Raw genomic sequence first — 20,619 nt, forward strand, 5'->3', positions numbered from 1 at the left:
AGTTCCTGGTATTTAGAAAGAATTAACACAATTACCATACCAGCATGCAGCTAAACTACAGTACAGATAATTTTAATATTTTTCATCAGTATTGGTGACCTTTTTCCTATAAATTTTGCTTTTCAGGCCAGTACATGGGCTGATTTTTCTCTTCAAGTGGCAGCCCGGAGAGGAGCCCGCGGGTTCTGTTGTCCAGGATTCCAGACTGGATACAATATTTTTTGCTAAGCAGGTATGAGAAATTATGTAATTGCTTCAGATATGTCATGAAACAAAATTTACCAAGTCACAAAAAATTTTGTTTTTCAAAAAGAACCCTATTTTTTTGTTAATATGTACACAGAAATTAGTATTTTGCAGACTCAGCAAATTCTGAGAGTAGGAGCTGTGTATTGACAAAGCAAATCAGTTTGATCTGTCAAATCAGGCAAGAATTTCAGCTATGGAGGAGTAAAGCTCTTATTTATTTGTTAGCTCTTACCCATAAAGTAACTCAGTCTTCTGTGCAGAAGTGACTTGGTAAATGTTCTCAGCAGGATGAGCAAATTACTTCTTTTGAAACCACTTTCAGCAACTTGTTGGAAGAAATTTTTTTGGTCCTGTGTTTATTTCTTACTTTTCTCAAATGCTCTGAAGCTGGGGCAGTATATATAGGATAATGCTTTCCTTTAAGGGTTTGAAGACCATTTTGGCATTCAAGTTTTAAGTATTCAAATCAGAAAGGTGAATTTAAATTAGAAATTACTGGGAAATTGGTTTAGCTGAAGTAGTCCATTGTGTTTTACTAAATACAGAGTAGTACTGAAATTTTGTCTTAGAGTTAACACACTGCTGTGTGCGGTTTTTGCAAGAAAGAAAAGCAAGAGAAAGTGACCGGAATGAAAGCAGGAGCATTTAATATGGGTATTTATTACAAAACATTGACATCAAAGGGCAAATTATTAGGATTTCTATGAAGATTGTTACATGGTCTAGTTGTTGGGGTGTTTAGGGTGGGGGTTTTGGGGGCCTTTTATTTTTTTCATTGGATTTTTTCTTATTTCCCACCACAAATGTAAATTTCAGGATATGAAAAAATGTCTTCACACTTCCAGGTAAAAGTATAGAAATATGGAAAACAATGCAAATAGCCATCCTGGCCACCCTGTACCTGCACTTCTGTTTCATTCCTTTTATAATCATGCTCTTGTGGATCAGCTTTTTCAATGCTGCTTCTCTTCATTCTTCCCCTGCTGTAGCTCTTGAATCCTGCCAAGCACTGCCCAGCATTTTTATGATGCAGTGATCAGTAGCACTTTACTAATTGTAGTTTGGTAGCTCTCATAGACACTGGTTTAGGTTGTGATTTCTACCTAACCAAACTTACTGTTAGTAGCCATGGGCTGTAGCTAAAGAACAGCCATGAGGCAAAGAACTCAGAAAATCCTTGATGTAAATTTCAAAAGGTAGTTCCATGGTAGGAGGAGATTACTCTGACTGGAATCTAGAGAGGGATTTTTTTTTGAGGATGTTGGTTTTTTATTTTAAATGGAAGGTGAATTTTCCCTCACTCAAGGGTTTCATCTTGTTTGCTGTGAGTAGCTGATGTTGTCCTAGAATTGCTGTTCTTGTGAAAGCTGAGAAGTTTCAAAGCATTTGTCTGCTTGCTCCACTTCTTTTGCCTTTTCCACCTCCTTCCTTTTTTGAAGTTTGACACTGTTTAAAGGCAATAGCTAAGAGGACCTTTCTTGAGCTTTAAGATGAGATTGCAGAATGTACATCACAAAATTTGGATAATGTTAGATTTCATAACAAGCCCCACCAAATTAAAGGCTAACAGTGAGAAGTCTTGTTTATTTTATAGTTTTCTTTGAAACACTTATATTTTAATGTGTTTTTAAGCTGAAACCTCCTTTTTAATTGGCCCTTTCTTTTACCTGCTGCCTTTAAAGAGAGTGTGCTGGAGTGACTCTCAATTTTAGCATGGAAAACGATTTCTAGAAGTGTTGACTCTTACAATAGTACTGCCTGGTTGTGCCACTCAATGGCATGGAATAGATGTTTCAAAAGTCATTTGCAAAAAGTTTAGAATTAGTATTTTTTTCATTTTTTATTGTTATCTGTCAGTCAAGAGTACTGGCTTTGCAAAATTACAACATTCCTTGAAGACATATTTGCTTGTGTTTCATATCAGTTCAGTTTTGCCTGCACTGAGCTATTGTGACTGAACAACTAGAAATAGGTACAGAGAAATTATTATTAAAAGTCAACAGAAAGAAACTGCTTTGGATATTTTGGAGGAATCTGTTTAATACCAGTTTAGCTCTGGTGACTTTCACACTGAAGAAAGTTAGCCTGGGTGAGAGATCCAACTTGACAAGCAATGTTTTGAGGATTTAGTGTTTTCTAAGCAAGTGTCTGATATTATGATTTGCTGCTGCTGAGAGCAGGCTGCAGTGAAACTCTGTGAGCCAGTGAAGCTCATCCCCCAGCAGTTGTCTGTGCATGGTATCTGGGCTGGTCTCTGCTGTACTATGAGATGTGTCTGTTCAGCAAGTCTGTACAGGACAAAACTGGTGAGACAACAGGGGGTTCTTTATGGCAGCACTGAAGTTACTGCACTTCTCAAAACCACAGTCTGGATCCTTCTGAGTCACCCAGGAGCACAAAGCAAGATGAGCATTAGTATTGAATATTTGTGTTGTGAAAGAGCAAGTCCTCCCAGCCATTGTGCAACTGGGTTCATATCTATTTTTTATTTCCTCTGTATGTTTTAAGCCAAATTTTATGCTTGCTTTGAGGGTCTTTCCAGAAGACCTTTTTCTTCATTACAAAAGGGATGATGTAAAATTACACTATGTTCATTAGTAGGCTGGAATCCCAGAACAAATAGATTGGTTAGGGCCATTTTTATGACATTTAAGGTTATTGATCTGTACATCTGTATCTTCAAAACTGTCATGACACTGGAGCCTGAAGAATCTCAACAAATCTTTGCCTCTCTTTCTTTTCTTATGCATTTTCTTCTTTGAAATGTTCCCATCTGAAGACATTTGGTACAATTGGTTTTACTGCAGACATGTTTTCAAGTGTCTTCCTGAATCCTGTGTGAGCAAGACAAGGTTACTGTTAATATATAACAAGAGCTGAGTAGAGGAGATAAATTTTGTTTCTGTTCAACTTTATTATGTGTTCAATCTTAAAAATTGTTTCAGTGTGGAGAGCTTTATTTAGAGGTAAAAGGCTACAGCTCTCAAACTGTCTAGTAAAACATCTTTAAAATTGCACTAGGAAACACAATTTGGTAAGAAGCTTGTGCATGCTCCCATTTTCTTCATTTCCACTTCCATAGTGATGTTGTAGTTGAATTCCAAATGGCAACTAGATCTTGTTCCAAGTTATATCACACCTGTGTTGGGGGGTTGAATTTTAAGTCTGTCTTGTATGCATGCATATTAAAAGAGGTGTTTTTAATGGTCACTTTTATGTGCACTCATGTTAAATTTGGCCTCCCTGTTATGCCTAGGTATGGTTTGGTCCTCTAGTTGAGGCCAGAGAACTCTGGATGATCTTACATTCCCTTTGAGCTAGGATACATAGGCACCATGAGGTGAGTTAAGGATACAGTTTCAGCCTTAACTCAGAATTTCCTGATTTCCGTGTTGCTTCAGTGGGCCCTTGCTGTTGTTTTCACACACAATGGATACATGATTACAGCTGCTCGATGTATTCAGCTCCCTGCCACACTCTTGGGAGGAGCTGCATTCTCTGCTGAGCACTGCAGAGGTGTCCCTGGACAAAAAAGAATGCCATTGTTGCAGATCTGAAACTACTTCTTTTGAGTTTAATAAATTATTTAGCTTTTAGTATGGAACTGTTGGTATCCTGCCTTTCCTAGGTGCCATGTATTTATTTTATTTTGCATTGTCATAACAGAACATTAACTTCATTAATTGGGAATACGTTCAGGAGGAGTGTCTTACACTGTTAATAGCAAACCATTGGTCTCTGGTTATGTTTATGGCACTAATGGAAGTATATGTATTTTTTTACATTTCCAGTACTTAATTGATTTCAAACTCAAATGACCTTTTCAGATTTGGTAACATTAAGATAGACCAGATATCTGTGTTCAAGCTAAGTTTGGGGTAACAGATAACTTATAAGAAGTACAACTTCAAGACATGAAACAAATCACAGAGACTTACAGTAACTGAATATAGCTGCAGAAAGATGATATCTTTACTCCAACAAAATTTAAATTGAAACAATTATATTGGGTTTCTAAACAAGAATTGTGGAACTTCATGCTAATGCTGAATTTTTCATGTTGAGCTCTGTAAAACCAACTGTTCTGTAATATTGGAATGTTCTGTAAGTGAATTTGCTGATTGTACTACCAATTGAAACACAGGCTTGTCCACAGCTTTTCTGAAAAGCAAAATACAAAATCCATCAGGGAGAAGATGTAAGTGAAAAATTTAAAGTGCTTCTGCCTGAAGCTGATCCAGAAGGTCAGATTTGATCCCTAGAGAAAGGTGCATGCTTAGGAGGTGATGCATCTTACTTAGAGAGTAGCCTAATCAAGTGGTTCCTTGGTTTAAGCTGAGCTTCACTTGGGGATAGGTCAATCTTCTCTTGATACATTTCTATGTATGTATGTTACAGTTTTCTTTCAAGTATTGTAAAACACCCCTTCAGCTTTTGCCTACAAAATCTTTTAACTCTGAGTGTCTGCTTTAAGTTGGAGTCTTGAGTATCGATCAATCTAATACCTCACCAAGACTTCCTGGACAGAAATATCCAGGCAAATGTTGGTATTTCTGGACAAATGCAGAAAATCCTCTTAATCCTTAAGTCCAAATAAAAATCTTTTGGGAACAACCTGCATTTATTATCACATTACTTAAATGCAAAGAATGTTTTCTGCTAATGCTGAGGCACCCTCAGTAAGAGACACACTGGGAATGAGAGATGGGTATCCTGAAGGGTTCTCCAGGTTGTGTGTGGAGCAGGGCTGGACTGGCTGTGTGCACAGATGGCACTCTGTCTGTGTGACAAATAAATCCCACACTTGCCTGCATTTGGTCCTGATATCACATCCTCGCTGTGCACTCCTCACCCTGCCTGTGAGCCACCAAGCTAGAGATTCCCTTGTTCCATCTTGGTGTTCTCCTGTGTCATCTACACCCAGGAACACAGTGGATTTTTATGCACATTACCTGCATTTCCTTCTATTCCTCTGCTGCAGGACTGTTGCTGCCTTTTCCTTAACTCCTGCCTCTCACTTGACTGAGGTGCTAGAATGTATTTCTATCACGTGTTTTCATTTCAACAGCTGGAGGCTGTTCCCCTCAGATCCACATCTTTTGCATAGTGTTTTCTAGCAGTCAGACTTTGTTTAGTTTGGTCCCTATATACTTCATCAGACTTGTTTCATAATGTAGTTCGAATACAAAATATGCTTGAAGTCCAGTATTTGATGAGCCCATTAATTCTTTGCAAAGTCTAATTTTCCCTCTGATTTTATTTTTTGTTTCAAGCTTTTGTATCCTGCTATACAAAATCTCAGTAAATTTACTTTCCTTGTTTTGAAGCCATTATTGAGTTGTCTGTAAAGAGCAACTGGTTGTTCCATCTTGATTTTTCAGCAAAATTAGTTGCCATGTAGTCCTGTCCTTCCTATAATGCCCTGTATTAACTGTAATTTACAAATACAATTTGCTGTAGTGACCCTGCCTCCATTGTAGCAGCACTGTTGTAACAGTGCATCAGCACAGGTGTCTGTGCCTTCTCCTGCTTCTCTATCAGCTTAATTACACCTGCATCAGCTTAATTACACTGCATCAGCTTCACCCACTGTGATCCACTTGAGATTTCCCTGCTTTCATCCTAGCACTACCTTACCACTGTCTCTGCTAGGATTCTTTAGTAGTATCTCAGAGAGTCTTTAGTTCTTTTTCCTAAGTTACAGTGTAATTCAATGTATGCCGTTCTGCTGGTCTGGGGGTTTGAATTTTTCTGCTGCTGGTTCATTATTTCACTGCCTTTGATGGATTTTCCTTGTATGTCCTTTATTTTGCATCTGGGTATTCTAGCCCCTAGCTGGTGTACCTGCACTTGGTTTAATTTCAGTTTTGGCTGGTGTAATTTGTTCTGTATGTGTAGTTGACTCCCTTGATTACTGTTTAAGTCAACTAGATTGTATTTTTCTTAAATTAAGAAGTGTTTTATTATTTATCATCTGCATATATACATAATCTGAACTGAGAACACCCTCAAGTATAGAAAATAAATTTATTATATGACTTTTAGTATTAACATACTAGGTTTTCCTTTGTTAGGACTAGCCTTGATTGTGAAACAGGTTGCTTGTGTTTTCTCTTTATTTTTTTTCTCCTTTCTTGTTGGAAGTGGTTTCACATTCGTGGCTCTGAACTAATTTTCGTATTTTTATACAGAAGTCACATCCTCTCTGAAAGTTTTAAGTTGCATTTTCAATTGCAAAATAGTCTCAAAGCTAATGGTAACATACTCTTTCCTAACCTATAGCTCTCTGAGAAAAAACTGCTAATATAAAGTCTTGTATTATGGCCTCATACCATTTGATTACAGTGCATTTAGTTAAATCTCAGATTACATCTAATAATCTTTGCAGCTTCTTTCTTTAAATACAGTGTTTTAGTTTGGTTATTGGTAAACAACATTAAAGACATGGCTTTAATACAAAGGGAGTTGTTTATATTTTCTAAAAGTGGAATATTTAACACTGAAATGTAACAGTGTCAAACTAGTAACTTTAACTTGAAAAGGATAGTTATATTGGACAAGTATGTTATTCAGCTAACCATCATTTAAACAATATCTACATCTTGGAACGCTTTTATTAGTTTATCCCTAGAATACTTGAAATTTTTTGTCCAATAAAACCTTTTAATAACAATTTTAAGTTCCATAATGTGTTTTATTGCTTCAAGTAAAATTTTTTGACCTCTTAGTCCTGGTAGAACTGATTATTTTAAGGACTTTTCTTGGGAGAGTTAATTTTTTTTTAAGGCCATAGATAACACAATTTGGGCAGCTTGCTTTGAATATTACTGTGTGTTTTTCCACAGGGATCCAAGGATTTTTGCCTTTCTTCTATGCCTTTCATTAATCACTTTAGAGAGATGGTGAGGCAGTGGAATGACAGTTTCTGAGGACAGCTGTGAAAGATGAGTTTTATCAGTGAATTGTATATGACAGCATGCAGAGCTGATTTTATCATAGCAGGGGCTTTTCTGTTGCTAGCCAGGCAGCAAATCCAGTCTGTGTTAGGGTGCAGCTCTAATGTGAATCAGCATAGAAAGTGTGTGTATGTAACAAAAGCAAACACAGTTTGGAGTGAACTTTTATCACCAGTGCTGACTGAATTCTCCATGCTTTTTTCTAGGTCATAAATAATGCCTGTGCAACTCAAGCCATAGTAAGTGTGCTGTTAAACTGTGCTCATCAAGACATTCATCTAGGAGAGACCTTGTCAGAATTTAAAGAATTTTCCCAAAGCTTTGATGCTGCAGTGAGTGACCACTGTTTTCTGCATTTTGAGTGTCACAGTGTTAGAGCTGTGGGGGTTTACAGGTGTTTTGTTACTTCCTTTCAGATGAAAGGTTTGGCACTGAGCAACTCAGAAGTGATTCGGCAAGTTCACAACAGTTTTGCCAGGTAACATATGTTTTAAATCTGGCCAAAATTTGAGCAAATCCTTTTTAATCTCAGAGGTTTTTAAATTTTCTTTGCAGACAACAGATGTTTGAGTTTGATGCAAAGTCTTCAGCAAAGGAAGAAGATGCCTTTCACTTTGTAAGCTACGTTCCTGTTAATGGGAGGCTATATGAGCTAGATGGCTTAAGGGAAGGACCAATTGATTTAGGTAACATTTTACATTTTTGTTGAACATCCTTTATTTTAATAATGGCTTTTTGCAATAAACTGATCATATGTTATAGTCTCAAAGCAAATTATTTATTAAAATAATATCTTGAAAGTTTTCTGAATGTGTTGTAGGCTTGTACTTCCTTGCAGTCATTTGTATTCTTTTAGTTTTGTCGGTCTGAAAATACAATTTCCTCCCTCCTTCCTCCCTGTCTCTGATGCTCTCTCTTTTCATCTAGTAATCAAATGATCAGGTCCTGCAATCCCTTCCAAAACCTTGATAGTTTTGTTGCAAGACTGAAGTTTACAGAAAGGGAGAATATATACAGCTGACTCCAGACAGTTTTTTTCTTTTATGTGGCTTGTGTTTACACACTGCCCTCTTTCTTCTTAGATAGCAAGTGTTTCCCTAATGGTTTAAAAGAAAATAGCTTTGTTCTCTGTAAGACAGCTTCTGTTTTGTAATCTTTCTTGAGATATGTGTGCCCTGTTGAGTCTTGAAAAGCTCTGCACTGCCTATCATGTCTCTGTACTTTAGAGTCTGATACATTGTCAACAACAGGTTCTACACTCCATTCCTACAGTGTTTTCCCAGATTTGTTGACAATTTTATTTACGTTTAGGCTGAGCAACAGCTTGTTGCTTAATCTTGTCTTTAGTCTGTCCAGAAATACTGTACAGTCTTTGGACCTAACAGTAACATCATTTGTGTGGTCACAAGATCCTGAGTCTCTAAATTTACTTTAATGTCTTGCAATTGCAAAAGAGACATTTTCAGCTTAGGAAATCACCTGTGGGTATCCTGTCATATTTCTTGAAATCAAATTCTCTATCATATATCCTTTTTGGTTTTTCTTTCTGCCTGACTTTTTAACATTATATTGCATCCACATAGACAAAATCAAGAGTTAATATTAAACAGCTGTACCTGTCCATATATTGTCCTTTGCTGTCTACTTCAATGTTGTCATACCAACTAGTTCCCCTTGTGTCATAAAAATATTCATAACATACTTTCCCCCACCCCATTATTTCTTCTTATCAGCAAAACAAATGTTAGGTGCTTATGCCCTTAAAATTTACCTTTGTTCCATTGCTTTGATCACTGCATTATCTAACTGTTGTTATAAATAAAACATCTTCCACCTCCTGAAAAACCACCTAAGTAATTTCAGACTGCAGTAGCTAAAGAAAAACTTGTTACATACTCTGAAGTTGCTGCATAAGCCTGAATTATATGAGTCAACTTTGAGATAAATTTTGCCATGATATTGAATTTTTTCCTTTGTTAAATTGTGCAAAGATGATGAATTTTTCCTGTGTTTCCCCCAGGTGCATGCCAGCAGGATGACTGGATAAGTGCAGTGCGGCCCGTCATAGAGAAGCGCATACAAAAGTAAATGGTCGTGATGCCTTTAAATATAGCACCTTCCCTATGCTTGAAAATTTTATTGTCTTAACTTCCTTCAGTTAAAGGATTTCTGCCAAATTTCTAAGCAATGACACTTATGCATCATTTCTTTATGCATATCACTGTGTGACTTGGGAACCTGTTGCCCAACATGAGGCAAATGTGATGATAGATAAATACACTGTGCTGCTGCATAATTAATCCAAGTAGGTGTCTGTAGTGAAGAGAGATCCTACGAGTGCTCTGGAAAAGAAGATTGTTATCTGTTACACAGCTGTGGATCTTTGTGAGTGAAAGCTAAGAGTGACATAACCATGAATAACATTTGCCTATGCACTTCAAATTATTACACAGTCATTCTGCCCATACAGCTGGTATTTAGAGAGCTGAAGTTTTTCTTAGGAATGGCCTGTCTTAGAAATTTAAGCTAGAAAAATATACTGTGGAACTTTGCTACTTCATAACTCTGTTTCCAAACTGCAGTCCCAAATTTATTAGAAGAAAAGTTGATTTTATGCCATTTTTAGAAAACAATTTAAGTTTTTGCTTGAAGATTTTTTTTTGATAAGCAAAACATGACTACCAAGTTGTTTTTGGAGAACTTAACCTCCAAAAGGCCTGCTAGTCTAATTGTTGAATATACTTCTCACACTGCGTGGAGAAGTCTCCAATATTTTCTAACATGTAATAGTAATGAGAAGGTAAAAACTATTATGTGAAGCATCTTCTGTAAGTTCCGTTGTCGTGTTTTCTTTTCTTTTTTGGATAGTTTCAGTATTTGTTTTGTGACCAGAGACAGAAATAGTAAATTCTGGGGAGAGAAGGTAATTAGGAGTTACATATTGGATAGAGTTAATTTGTGGTCTGATTTTATTTTGTAACAAGATCGGATCTGTAGTACAACTGAATTTAATAGACCCATTTAAAATTTTGTTTCCATGAAATTAAATCAAAGAGGGGGCTTTTGAGTTGTCATGTTGGTACCTAATTTTGAAATCGGGTTGTCTTTGTTGTTTTGTTTTTCTGTTCCTCCTTTAGATACAGTGAAGGTGAGATAAGGTTTAACCTGATGGCTATTGTGTCTGACAGGAAGATGATATATGAACAGAGGATTGCAGAGCTACAGCAGCAACTGGCAGAGGTAGGCCATGGAATTTAAATTTCCTAAGTATTTCCCTAATAGTTCTGTGTGCTGGCTTTACTATTCACTTCCCTTCCTTGCTCCCAATGGAGCAGCAGCAAAAAAAGCAGGGAGTGATTGCTAGAGATGTGTCCAGCACAGTGTGGATGCACTCAGTGCTGCAGCTCTGAGCTGAGCACTCAGCACAGTGTTGACCATGTCATTTTGACTTTCTGCCTTGACTCATTTGCTGTGGTGCTGGAACTGTTTTTTTCCCAGTACCTGCTTGTAACTAACTGTAGAAATTCCTGGTATGTACCTATAATGGTAAACAAAACTGCATCTTTCTGTGATAGAAATACCCTTGAGACAAAACTTGCTTTTAAAAAAGTAAAATTTAAAAATGGAGTAACATCATCCATTTAAATTTTTGTTTTGTGGAAGGAGGAGCCTATGGATACAGATCAAAGTAGTAATGTGTTAAGTTCTATACAATCAGAAGTTGCAAAATACCAGATGTTAATTGAAGAAGAGAACCAAAAATTAAAAAGATATAAGGTATGTAGTCTTTGCTTTTCTGATGAAATTATTGGAATAGTTGTAAGATCAAGTCAGCTTTTACATATATATATATATATATATATATATTTATATGGGAGCTTTGCAATTATTGTGAAGGAATTGGATGAGGACTAGAAGATAGTTCAGCTATATAATAATTCTGTTAATGCTTTTAATTCATTTTTAGATTGAAAATATTAGAAGAAAACATAACTACCTGCCTTTCATCATGGAATTGTTAAAGACTCTAGCAGAGCACCAGCAGTTAATACCCTTAGTAGAAAAAGTGAGTATTTCCTAGCTGATAGTATATTACTATAATTCTTCATACCTTCTCTTTTAAATGAAAGAGCCCATGTCATTTATTTCTCCAAGTTCTTTGGCCAGGGACAGCTCCCTGCACTCCTGTGGGAGCCATGGCACAGTGCTGGGAATTCAGTCCCTCCCTTTTCCCTGTTCCTGTGCTCATTTACTGCCTTGGGTTTCCCCTTTCTAAGGTATCTGGCCATTATCATTGATTTATTGCTAAGGTTTGTATTAAAACTTTAATAAATAAGTGTGTCTGCCACTTTGGCAAGGTTATTAAACTGGTCAAGTACTTGAATTGTACTGAGCTCTGTGCTGGTGTGCACTTATGCTTGAGTGCCAGAGGCAGGATGCCTGATTTTATACTCACTGAGAAAGGCTCTCTGAATTAGTATAATGAAAAAAGAGCTGTGTGTTATTTAATGAGTAAGTTCTTTAGCTGAATTTGTTTAGGAAGGTACATTTGCAGGCTCATAGTTTTTAAGAGAGTAACTCGTGAAGTTTTAATCCAGTTTCATGGTAACAGAAGTCATTGACAATGTCCATCAAGCTGCTTTCACAAGTAAATTACCAGTGACTTGCTGGTAACAGATCTTAATTCTAAATCACTGAATTAGATGCTGTTCTGTTCTCTTCAATAAGTGGTAAAAAGCAGTTGCCTGATTCAGAATTAACTAATGTTTTGACAGAAAGCTGTTGGCCAGTATTGCATCTGAGTTGTCCCCTCTTCTTGCCCAATCTGTTTCTTAAGTAAATTCATAAGGAAGAAAGTGCCAGTTCCTTACCAATTTGAACTATTTATGATTGATATAAGTTATGAGAATCTGTCTGCAAATATTTTGACAGGAACTTCTGTGGGGTTTTTTCCCACTTATTTCAAAGATCTAAACCACTAAGATCTTAGTTTGTTTCAGAGTTCAATTTTGACCATCTATATGTCTGAATGTGGTGTTTTCTTGTGACATAAAATGTTTCCATTAGGAAGAGTTTTTTCTATGTTAAATGAAATTGGTATGGAGGTATGAAAAGTGAAGGTTTAAATTATGTTTTTAAAATAGTGCTTTTCCCCTAGAGAAGTTACCTTATCTCAGTTTCTTTTGCATAATTTATTTAAACCTGTATTTGTAGTTATTCCAAGATCCCGAATGACCTTCATCTTGTCAAAGCTTGACATCATCTCCCTTGTTTTCTAGGCAAAAGAAAAACAGAATGCCAAGAAAGCTCAGGAGGCCAAATGAAGATGACTTTGCAGAACACATACAGTTACTTGCTTCTGATACTATTTTCATGACAACAAATAAAGCTTTTCATAAACTTCAATTTTTGTCCAGTGCACGTTTGCCAGTTGTAATGGTTTGTCTTGTACTGTTTGCATGGGTCTGACTCTTCCTTCCCCTGCATCTTGTGCATGTAGTACTGCTGAGCAATGTTTAGGTTCTCCTGGTCACATTCAGTATTTAACAGTCTGTCTGAAAACTTGGGAAGTGGACCCAGAAATGTGCAAGGAAAATGTTCCCATTTTGTCCCACTGGAACATGATAATGATACAAATGCCAGAGGTTTAAGTATAAGCATGAGCTTTCTTTGCTCATCCCTACTAACAGTTACAATCCTTCCAGTTGTTCAGTGACATAGCCTGTGTCTTTGTTTTTATGAAGTATGTGTCTAATTTTTTTACAAAATGGAAAAGTATTAATTTAGCTGTAGAAACATTTGCAAAGACCAATGTATAATCTCAAAAGAACTGCACTGCTTTGGTAGAAAAGATAATAAATATTCCCATTTTTATTTTGGCAAACTTTTTTCTGTGGTATTTTATTATGGGACAAGATGATTAGGATATGGAGGTCATCAGCCTTGTGACTTGAGTATATGCATTCTAAATTCAAGGCAGAAAGAAGGCACGCTATTGTTTTGGGGAATTAATATTCTTGGATAGAAGGTATTCCTCTTCTGGAATATGTTCAAGTCTTTAAAGCACTGCTTTTTTTTTGACTTTGAGAAGTAATATAAGGAAAAAGGTGTATGGAAGATTATTGTTGATGACAATATTGCTGTGGAAGATGCTTGAACTGTGTCCCACAGACCACAGGAAATGCCTGGGGAATGGAGTTCACTGGGTGTCCTGCAGGCAGCATGTGAGCTGTGAACAGGTTGTTTTGGTATGGATAGTAACTGATTGTTTTGGTATGGATAGTAGGCCATTGCAACAATACACACTGCTTCAATTATTCACTGTCATTGTACATGTGTTTGTTTAGAAACTTCCAGTTTCTTCCTAAAAGAGTCAGATAAGAAAAAGACAAGAAAAAGATACAAAATATTCTGTTACCTGTGGTGCTTTGTATATATTGCATATATATTTATATAAACAGGATAAAATTTTGGCCGAAGAACTAAAACACAGACTGTGCTCTTCATGCTGGAAGGATCTCCTCAAGTCATTGCTGTGGCTGGAAAGGTAAGCCTGGTTTTAGAAAAACCTGAGATCCATATTGGTGTTTTGTACAAAATTGATCAGGCTAATGAGAACATAAACCCTTGTGAGAATTTCTTACTTTAGTAATTCACTGCAGCATTACTGTCCAAGGACATGGAAGGACTTACAGTGGAAGACATTTCTGCTTTTAAAATTACATTTTAAACTCCATTTCAATCTGTTGAAAACATTTGTCTGTCTTTTTAAGTGATAGCCTGATGACTCCTGCTGCAGCCTGTCATCCTTGAAGAATTTTGCAATTTGATATTAGGTGTCAACTTAAATTTGTACTGAAGTCATTTCATTCTCTTCTTACTGCTGCACTTGGGCACAAAAGGAAAAGGAATTTTGCTGAAGCAAATGATTATTTTTGCAATTATCAACAAATTTTAGTAGCAATTGTTTCAAAAATTAGGAAACTTACATTGCAAGCAATCTTTCTGGATTTGTGAACAGACAAAAAAAGGATGGATGTAGAGATCAATTTTTAACAAAATTTGTTACTCTAATGTGTAAGTGAAAAATGCTTAGTTTTTTTAAAAGGCTGTTTAATGCAGAAGTAGAACATTTCAAAACTAGTGTTTTCTGTTGTATTATGAATCTTTTTCTGATCAAACTTGTGGCAAATTTTTTACTTTTTTTGCCAAATTTGTAGAACCATTTTTTCATGTGTGTCTTGGTTTAAAAGGCAGTTATTTGTATATTAGTACAGCATCACATGAATGCAGAGCTGGACAGGAAGCTGAACCTGGCTAGGCTGGGATACAGTTCATTTTCTCCTTGGTAGCTGGTGCAGTGCTGTGTTTTGGATGGAGCATGAGAAAAATGTTGGTAACACACTGATGTTTTCAGTGGTTGCTAAGCCTCCCTCAGGGTCACAGTCTCCTCTCAGGCATCCCTCTGCTCTGGCATGGGGCTCCTCCATGGGCTGTGGGTGGAATGCTGCATCCCTGTGGACCTCCATGGGCTGCAGGGTGAGGAGCACAGCTGCCTCACCATGGTCTTCTCCACAGGCTGCAGAGGAACCTCAGTTCCAGCTCCTGGAACACCTCCTGCCTCTCCTCCTTCACTGCCCCGATGTCTGCTGTTCCTCTCACATATTCTCACCTTGGTTTTCTCTGGCCACGATTACAACAGCACAGCTTGCTTTTCTTTATTCTTAAATCTGCTATCACAGAGGCATCGCCACCATTTCAAACTGGCCCAGCCTTGGCCAGCATCATCTCCATCTTTGGAGCTATCAGGGATCAGTTTTGCCAGACATGGGGGAAGCTTCCAGCAGCTCCTCAGAGAAGCCACCCCTATAGCCCCCCATGCTACCAAAAACCAGGCCATGCAAACCCAGTACAGCTGGTTTCAGCCTGTCTCACAAACCTTGTGAGTTTTAGCAGCTACACCTGAGAGATCAGTGAATGACCGTGTTTGCCCTCAACTGCTTTTCAGTGTTTGACTCATCAATGACAAGTAGAAACAGTTTTATCTTGTCTATTAATTATGCAAATAAGTGCATACATGCCTATGTGCTTCCTGTGGAAGGAAGTCCAAGGAGAAGGTGGGGTTTGTGTATGAAAATACAGGACACTCCTTTTCTTTCCTTTTTTCTTTTCCCAGAGCACTACGTTAATGGAAACGATAAGAAAAACAGCTGCCTGGGAGAGTCTGTAATAAACTGCCACATAAACAACCTTCTGATATCAAATTGCTGAAGTCAAAGTACATTCAAGTTGCAATGACTAAGGATTTCAGAAGGAAGGTAAGTTATTTTATGGCTCATATTTTCCATGCAGGTAACACATGTCTGCCTAGCAAAGCCACAGAAACACTGGGGAGAAACAGACTGGAGCTACTGTGGCCTTATGTACAAGAACAAGAAGTTTCCCTAACAGCAGAGAAAGTGTGCTTCTCAAAATAGCTGGCATTTGTTAACAGGCTAGGACTTGTGCGTTCCATGTGCCTCGATGAGCATATAAAAAGAATCGATTCATCTCTGAGAAATTGGTGACACTTGCTAAAAATAAATGAGTTTAATATCTCCAAAATGTATACACAATGTAAGCTCTATCTGTGCTCACAGGATGTTCTGATCTTTTCACTGTTTTTTTCTTTAGCAATTATATCAGCTTATGTAGAAAAACAACATCAAAGATAGCTAACTCACCAAACCACAAACACTATCTCTTTCTGTCTGGTAATAAGAGCCAGTTCCAGGATTACTAACTTTCACTCAACTTACGCATTTCCTTCAGTGATTTTCCTTTTTCTTCTTCTGTAAATGCTGCTTCTTTCACCTGCTGGACTCAAAGCAGAGTAGGGAACATCATTCTGACATGTCAGATTATAAAAGCCTTCAAGAATGCTTGAAAAAAATCTTTTATAAACAATAAAAAGATAGCAACTTATTTTAAGCCTTACCTGTCTCTCATTTTCTCCCAGTTTTATAGTACATGAGTAAACCTGCCAGAAAAGAACAAAAGTTACTTTGTTAATTTAGGTGATTTTCAGCTTTATACACACACACTCTCACTGGAATTCTTATAAAATATAATTGCCTTAATTTTTTATCATCCCAACATCTATGTTACCTTCCTAAGCTCATTAAGAGGCTGCTGTAAAATGTCACGCAGCAATGCTATGAAGGAAAAGAACAAATTTCAACTTAAGTACCACCGGAGCAAGGACAGGAAATAAGGAGTCATATTTCTGCTTTTCTGTTGAGACAGAATAGAAAAGGAAATACAGCAAGGAAGTCAAGTGCAAGATAAAGAGGTGGCAGCTTCTGGCACTTGGCAGAGGCTCCTGCCCAAGGGGACTCAGAAGCCAAGGAGATGGTAACTTCAGCAGAGGGCACTGGAGTGACAAGGATGTGGTGTGGTACTGGCTCTGCCTTGTGGAACTACAGACTTGCTCTGCTGCAAATTCTTCTACTTTCTGTTGCTTCAAAATTTTTATCCCAAAAAGAGAGATGTGCTGAATGATACTGGAAGCTCTGGGATTGGAGCAAGCAGGCACTGACATGTAAGCAAAAAAGGCAATAAGGAGGAGAATCTGATACTCCTGAATCAGCATTCTGCATCCCCCAACACCAGTGGGAGAAGTAGGATGATGAGATGGGATTCTTAAGAAAGTGAAACCTCTAATGAGAAATCACCAAAACAAAGGAAGGTTTCTTACCTTCCTTATAATTTCTTCTTTTTCCACAGCAGCTGCAGTCAGAGGGTATATTTACATAGACCTTTGTATTCCAAGTAGGCTGGAAACACAAATATTAATAATTGTATTGATATTCTACAAATTTATTATTAACAGCATCAAAGAACTGCAAAAAAATTTTTAAACGAATCTGATGTTTGGTGGGTTATACAGTATTATTTATTGGTGCAAATTGTGAATTTGTGAATGCCTGGAAGAGAAGCTTTCAAGGAGGAGCACTCATTTTACACATATGGACTTCACATTCCTTTAGATCCTCTAGGCTTCTTTTATACATGGGAAATGGAAGCCTTGTGTGTTATGTTGGAGACAGTGAGCATGTCCACAGTGTAAGGTTGTATTTTGGTAACATGGTTTTATTACTTAAAATAAGCATATAACACTCAATAGTTGCATCTGTATCCCATGGCCCTGGATGACATTCAGCATGCTCTTTAATGAACATTGGATTTTTTTTCAATGATTGTTGGTTGGATACAGTCTTCTGCTTTTGTCAGTGGAATTTTATAAAAGTGCAGGAATTTAGGTTTTGTTAACGTGATGGTCAATTTTTTTAACATGATGGTCGAGCATATATAAGTGCTAAGGATTTTCTTTTTTATTATCTGTGGTTTAGAATTTTCACTGTGTGAAATAACAAGGGCATGCTTGCAGCCACCTGGAGAAGTATTTCATTCTTGCCTTCCATTCTGATATCACAGGTTTCAAAATGAGAATTTTTCCTTTATCAGCTTTACAAGTCACATTGCTTACTAAAATAGCAAACTGAAACACTGCCAAGACATTTAAAAAATACACATTTCTTTTTTTAAAGACAGCTATCCTGGTACCACAGATCTAGAGCAGTTTTATATGGAAGGAGTAATATAAAAATTGAATGGTGAGATGATAGCATTTGACAGTTACATCGGTATTTTAGGTATTTCTCTCAGTCATGGAGGCTGAAATGGGGAGTCATTTTTAATGTATAATTTGAGGAACATTACTAGTGTGGCCACAAATGTCAGATTTTAGAACCATGCCTACACATTATCCCCTTTTGGATGGGAAAAAAGAGAGGAAGGAATTGAAAATTGAGGCTATATATGGTAGAATAAAAACTAATTCCTGTGGGCTTTTAAGAACATAAAAGAAAGAACAATGTAAATAAGTGGAGATGAATTATAGCTGATTTAATGATATTTGAAAACAGTAATCCTACAGACAAATAACACTTTTTGCTTCAAATGCTAAAAGCAGCATATCACGCAGGAAGAAATGCTGTGTAACTGGGGAAGGCAGACACTAAAAATAACCTAAGTTATCTAGTGACACCAGATCCCAGCAAGAGAACAAGCTCATCTACAAATTTCTGAACTTTCAGAAAACATAACAAAGAATAAACATCAGAAAAGCCTGACTCTGATGGAAGTCTAAAGTGGGGTTTGAGAATTGAAGTGCTCATCTGTGCAGTGTTACATAATAAGAACAATAGGTGATTTCATATCCCACTTCTTTAAATTTCAACCATGTATCACTGTGGTAACCTATGCTGTGCTACTGAAAATTGTTGTTAGCATGTTCCTACTGGCAATGCAGTTAAATGTTGAGGGAAAACATAAACTACATGAAAAATGAAGCCTTTCCACAATACAGGAGCCAAAAGACAAAGTGGTAGAAATCCCCAGACTGGAATATGAAAACCCAGACTGAACAGAACGTCAGAACACTGTACAAATCACTTGCTAGAAACTAGGAAGTAACAGGATTCAGGGCCTGACCATTTCTAGCTTCTGTGACATTAAACCAAGGCTGCAAAGAACACCTACCATTTTAGCTATTCCTAATGCCATCTTCTGCTTCTAATCAGGACACTGACAACTCCAACAAGGTTCACATTTCTACTGTAACATTTAAAGAGGAGTCTGCAAAAGATGGCAATTATTGATTGAGAAGTTTCTGTGGTACAGAATATCAGACTGGTTGGAAGCACCTTAAAGCTCATCTTGTTCCAAACCCTGCCACAGGCAGGGACAACTTCCACTAGACCAGGGTGCTCCAAGCCCTGTCCAGTCTGGCCTTGGACATTTCCAATTTACACTTATTTTCTAGCTCGTAGTAAAGCTCTTGCTAAGTCAAACGTGCTCTTTGTAAATATCCCAATCTTTTGTGTTTGCAAGATCTCAATGCCTGTGACTGTGGCTAGAAAACTCCTTTTTGAGAAATTAATAGCTTTTTGTAATACTATTTTATTTAAACACTGATCCTTGATAAGTATTAAGGTTGTTTCGGTGGAAAAGCTAAATAATAGAGATTATTTCTTTAGTAAAACAGATAGAAATAACACTTTTAGTAAATAGCACCACATTTCTTGCAAAGTTAATGAAAATCTGTCTATGGTCAGTACAAGAGTCAGAAACAGGAGCTGAAGAATAACCTTGCCCTATGTAGTTTTTCTCTTGTGTGCAGGAATTTCTGTCTTCTGTCTGCATGTCACAACCCAGCTTTCTTTTGCAGGCCTGCTCTCTCGAGTGCCTGGCTCTAGGCATGGCTACTTCTGACTTGACAATGCCCTATTTATATTGTATTTCCAGGTCATGCAATGCTGCACTTCAGAGGTTGGACTGACAATAATACACTGGGTGCTCCTCATGGTGTTATGAAAGGAAATAGAAAAGCAGTCATTCCCTGCACAGCATCCTGCACAATAGCATCACAGCAGGATTGATCCCATAGAGCCTCTAGCTGGGCATAGACATGATAAAATAGATGAGCAATAAAATGGCACTGAATACTGTTTTTGGTCTTTAATTTAAATATAGCTTTCTTAGTATTTTACACCATATTCATGTTCTCACAAACAGGCATCAAGTGGATGTTACCTTGAAATATCCTGATGCTAAGTAAATAGCTCTTGTAACAATTTAAAACTGTCAGTCAGTACGTGTTTAGTAAATGCTGCAAGTCAAGTGATTGCAAGACATTCTATAATTGCGTTTTAAAATTTCTTCTGTATCCCAACTAGTTCTGACTGATACAGGAAAGCTTGGAGGGTCCCCAAACCTCTTACCTGTGGTGTTGGTTAAAGCTAAGGATGATTTGTGTCCTGCACCACACAAAGCTACGGGGGACCTTCTCCAGCACGGAGTCCATCTCTACGCCTTCACTTGGGACTGGCGGGCAAAACCCCGAAATTTTTGCCCTGCACGGCCACGTAAGAGGGAACTTAATTTGCGTTCTTTTTCCCTGAAGTAAGGAAAGTAACCGGCTTGAAGCAGTAAGGTGTGATGCATGAGGCAACCGCAGGGTCCGCCAACAGAGGTTCTGAGGGAGAGAAAATGGCGGGCGGGGGCTCTCAGCAAGCTCCCAAAACACAGAGCGCTCCCCAGGAACCACTCCGTGTGTGAATTGCCTCGACCTCCACCCCCGAGCCCGCTAACTATGACAAGAGGAGGTGAGGAGGGGGGAAAAAGACCCCACCTGAAAGGAGGAAGGCATCTGGCATTGGAGACCGTCCCTGACAGAGCGCGAGGTACCCTGCCCGAGACGGGCGGTAGCTACCCCGCCCTGCCGTCACGGGCTCTAGGCCGTGACTCGGCTATTTCCCCCCATCCCGTCCCGTTCCGTCCCGTCGCGTCTCGGTTGCGGGGGAAGGCGGGC

At 37.8% G+C, this 20,619-nt stretch overlaps 1 protein-coding gene and 1 long non-coding RNA gene across 3 annotated transcripts in view; one reads left to right on the plus strand and one right to left on the minus strand.

The window, feature by feature from the left end:
• Positions 1 to 13,089, plus strand: part of UCHL5 (ubiquitin C-terminal hydrolase L5) — a 16,624-nt gene extending 3,535 nt beyond the window's left edge. Inside the window, exons 3-11 of the mRNA XM_030953421.1 lie at positions 127 to 232; positions 7,412 to 7,537; positions 7,622 to 7,683; positions 7,761 to 7,891; positions 9,226 to 9,289; positions 10,343 to 10,445; positions 10,869 to 10,982; positions 11,173 to 11,271; positions 12,485 to 13,089. Of these exons, the coding sequence (XP_030809281.1) occupies positions 127 to 232; positions 7,412 to 7,537; positions 7,622 to 7,683; positions 7,761 to 7,891; positions 9,226 to 9,289; positions 10,343 to 10,445; positions 10,869 to 10,982; positions 11,173 to 11,271; positions 12,485 to 12,529 (850 nt within the window). The 3' untranslated portion in view covers positions 12,530 to 13,089. The remainder of the gene's footprint in view (positions 1 to 126; positions 233 to 7,411; positions 7,538 to 7,621; positions 7,684 to 7,760; positions 7,892 to 9,225; positions 9,290 to 10,342; positions 10,446 to 10,868; positions 10,983 to 11,172; positions 11,272 to 12,484) is intronic.
• LOC115906309 lies at positions 894 to 20,589 on the minus strand. Of its 2 annotated transcripts, none has more exons than XR_004060912.1 (6): positions 20,440 to 20,589; positions 20,030 to 20,283; positions 16,942 to 17,020; positions 16,183 to 16,224; positions 16,004 to 16,061; positions 894 to 3,083 (listed from the first exon to the last, which is right to left on the minus strand). It is a non-coding gene; the product is annotated as an uncharacterized LOC115906309 (long non-coding RNA). The 2 variants fall into 2 exon arrangements; XR_004060913.1 differs by lacking the exon at positions 894 to 3,083 and adding an exon at positions 13,678 to 13,744.
• Positions 20,590 to 20,619: the final 30 nt, after the last annotated feature.

Source organism: Camarhynchus parvulus, chromosome 8 (genome assembly GCF_901933205.1).
Source record: "Camarhynchus parvulus chromosome 8, STF_HiC, whole genome shotgun sequence".
NCBI classification, from domain to species: Eukaryota; Metazoa; Chordata; class Aves; order Passeriformes; family Thraupidae; genus Camarhynchus; species Camarhynchus parvulus.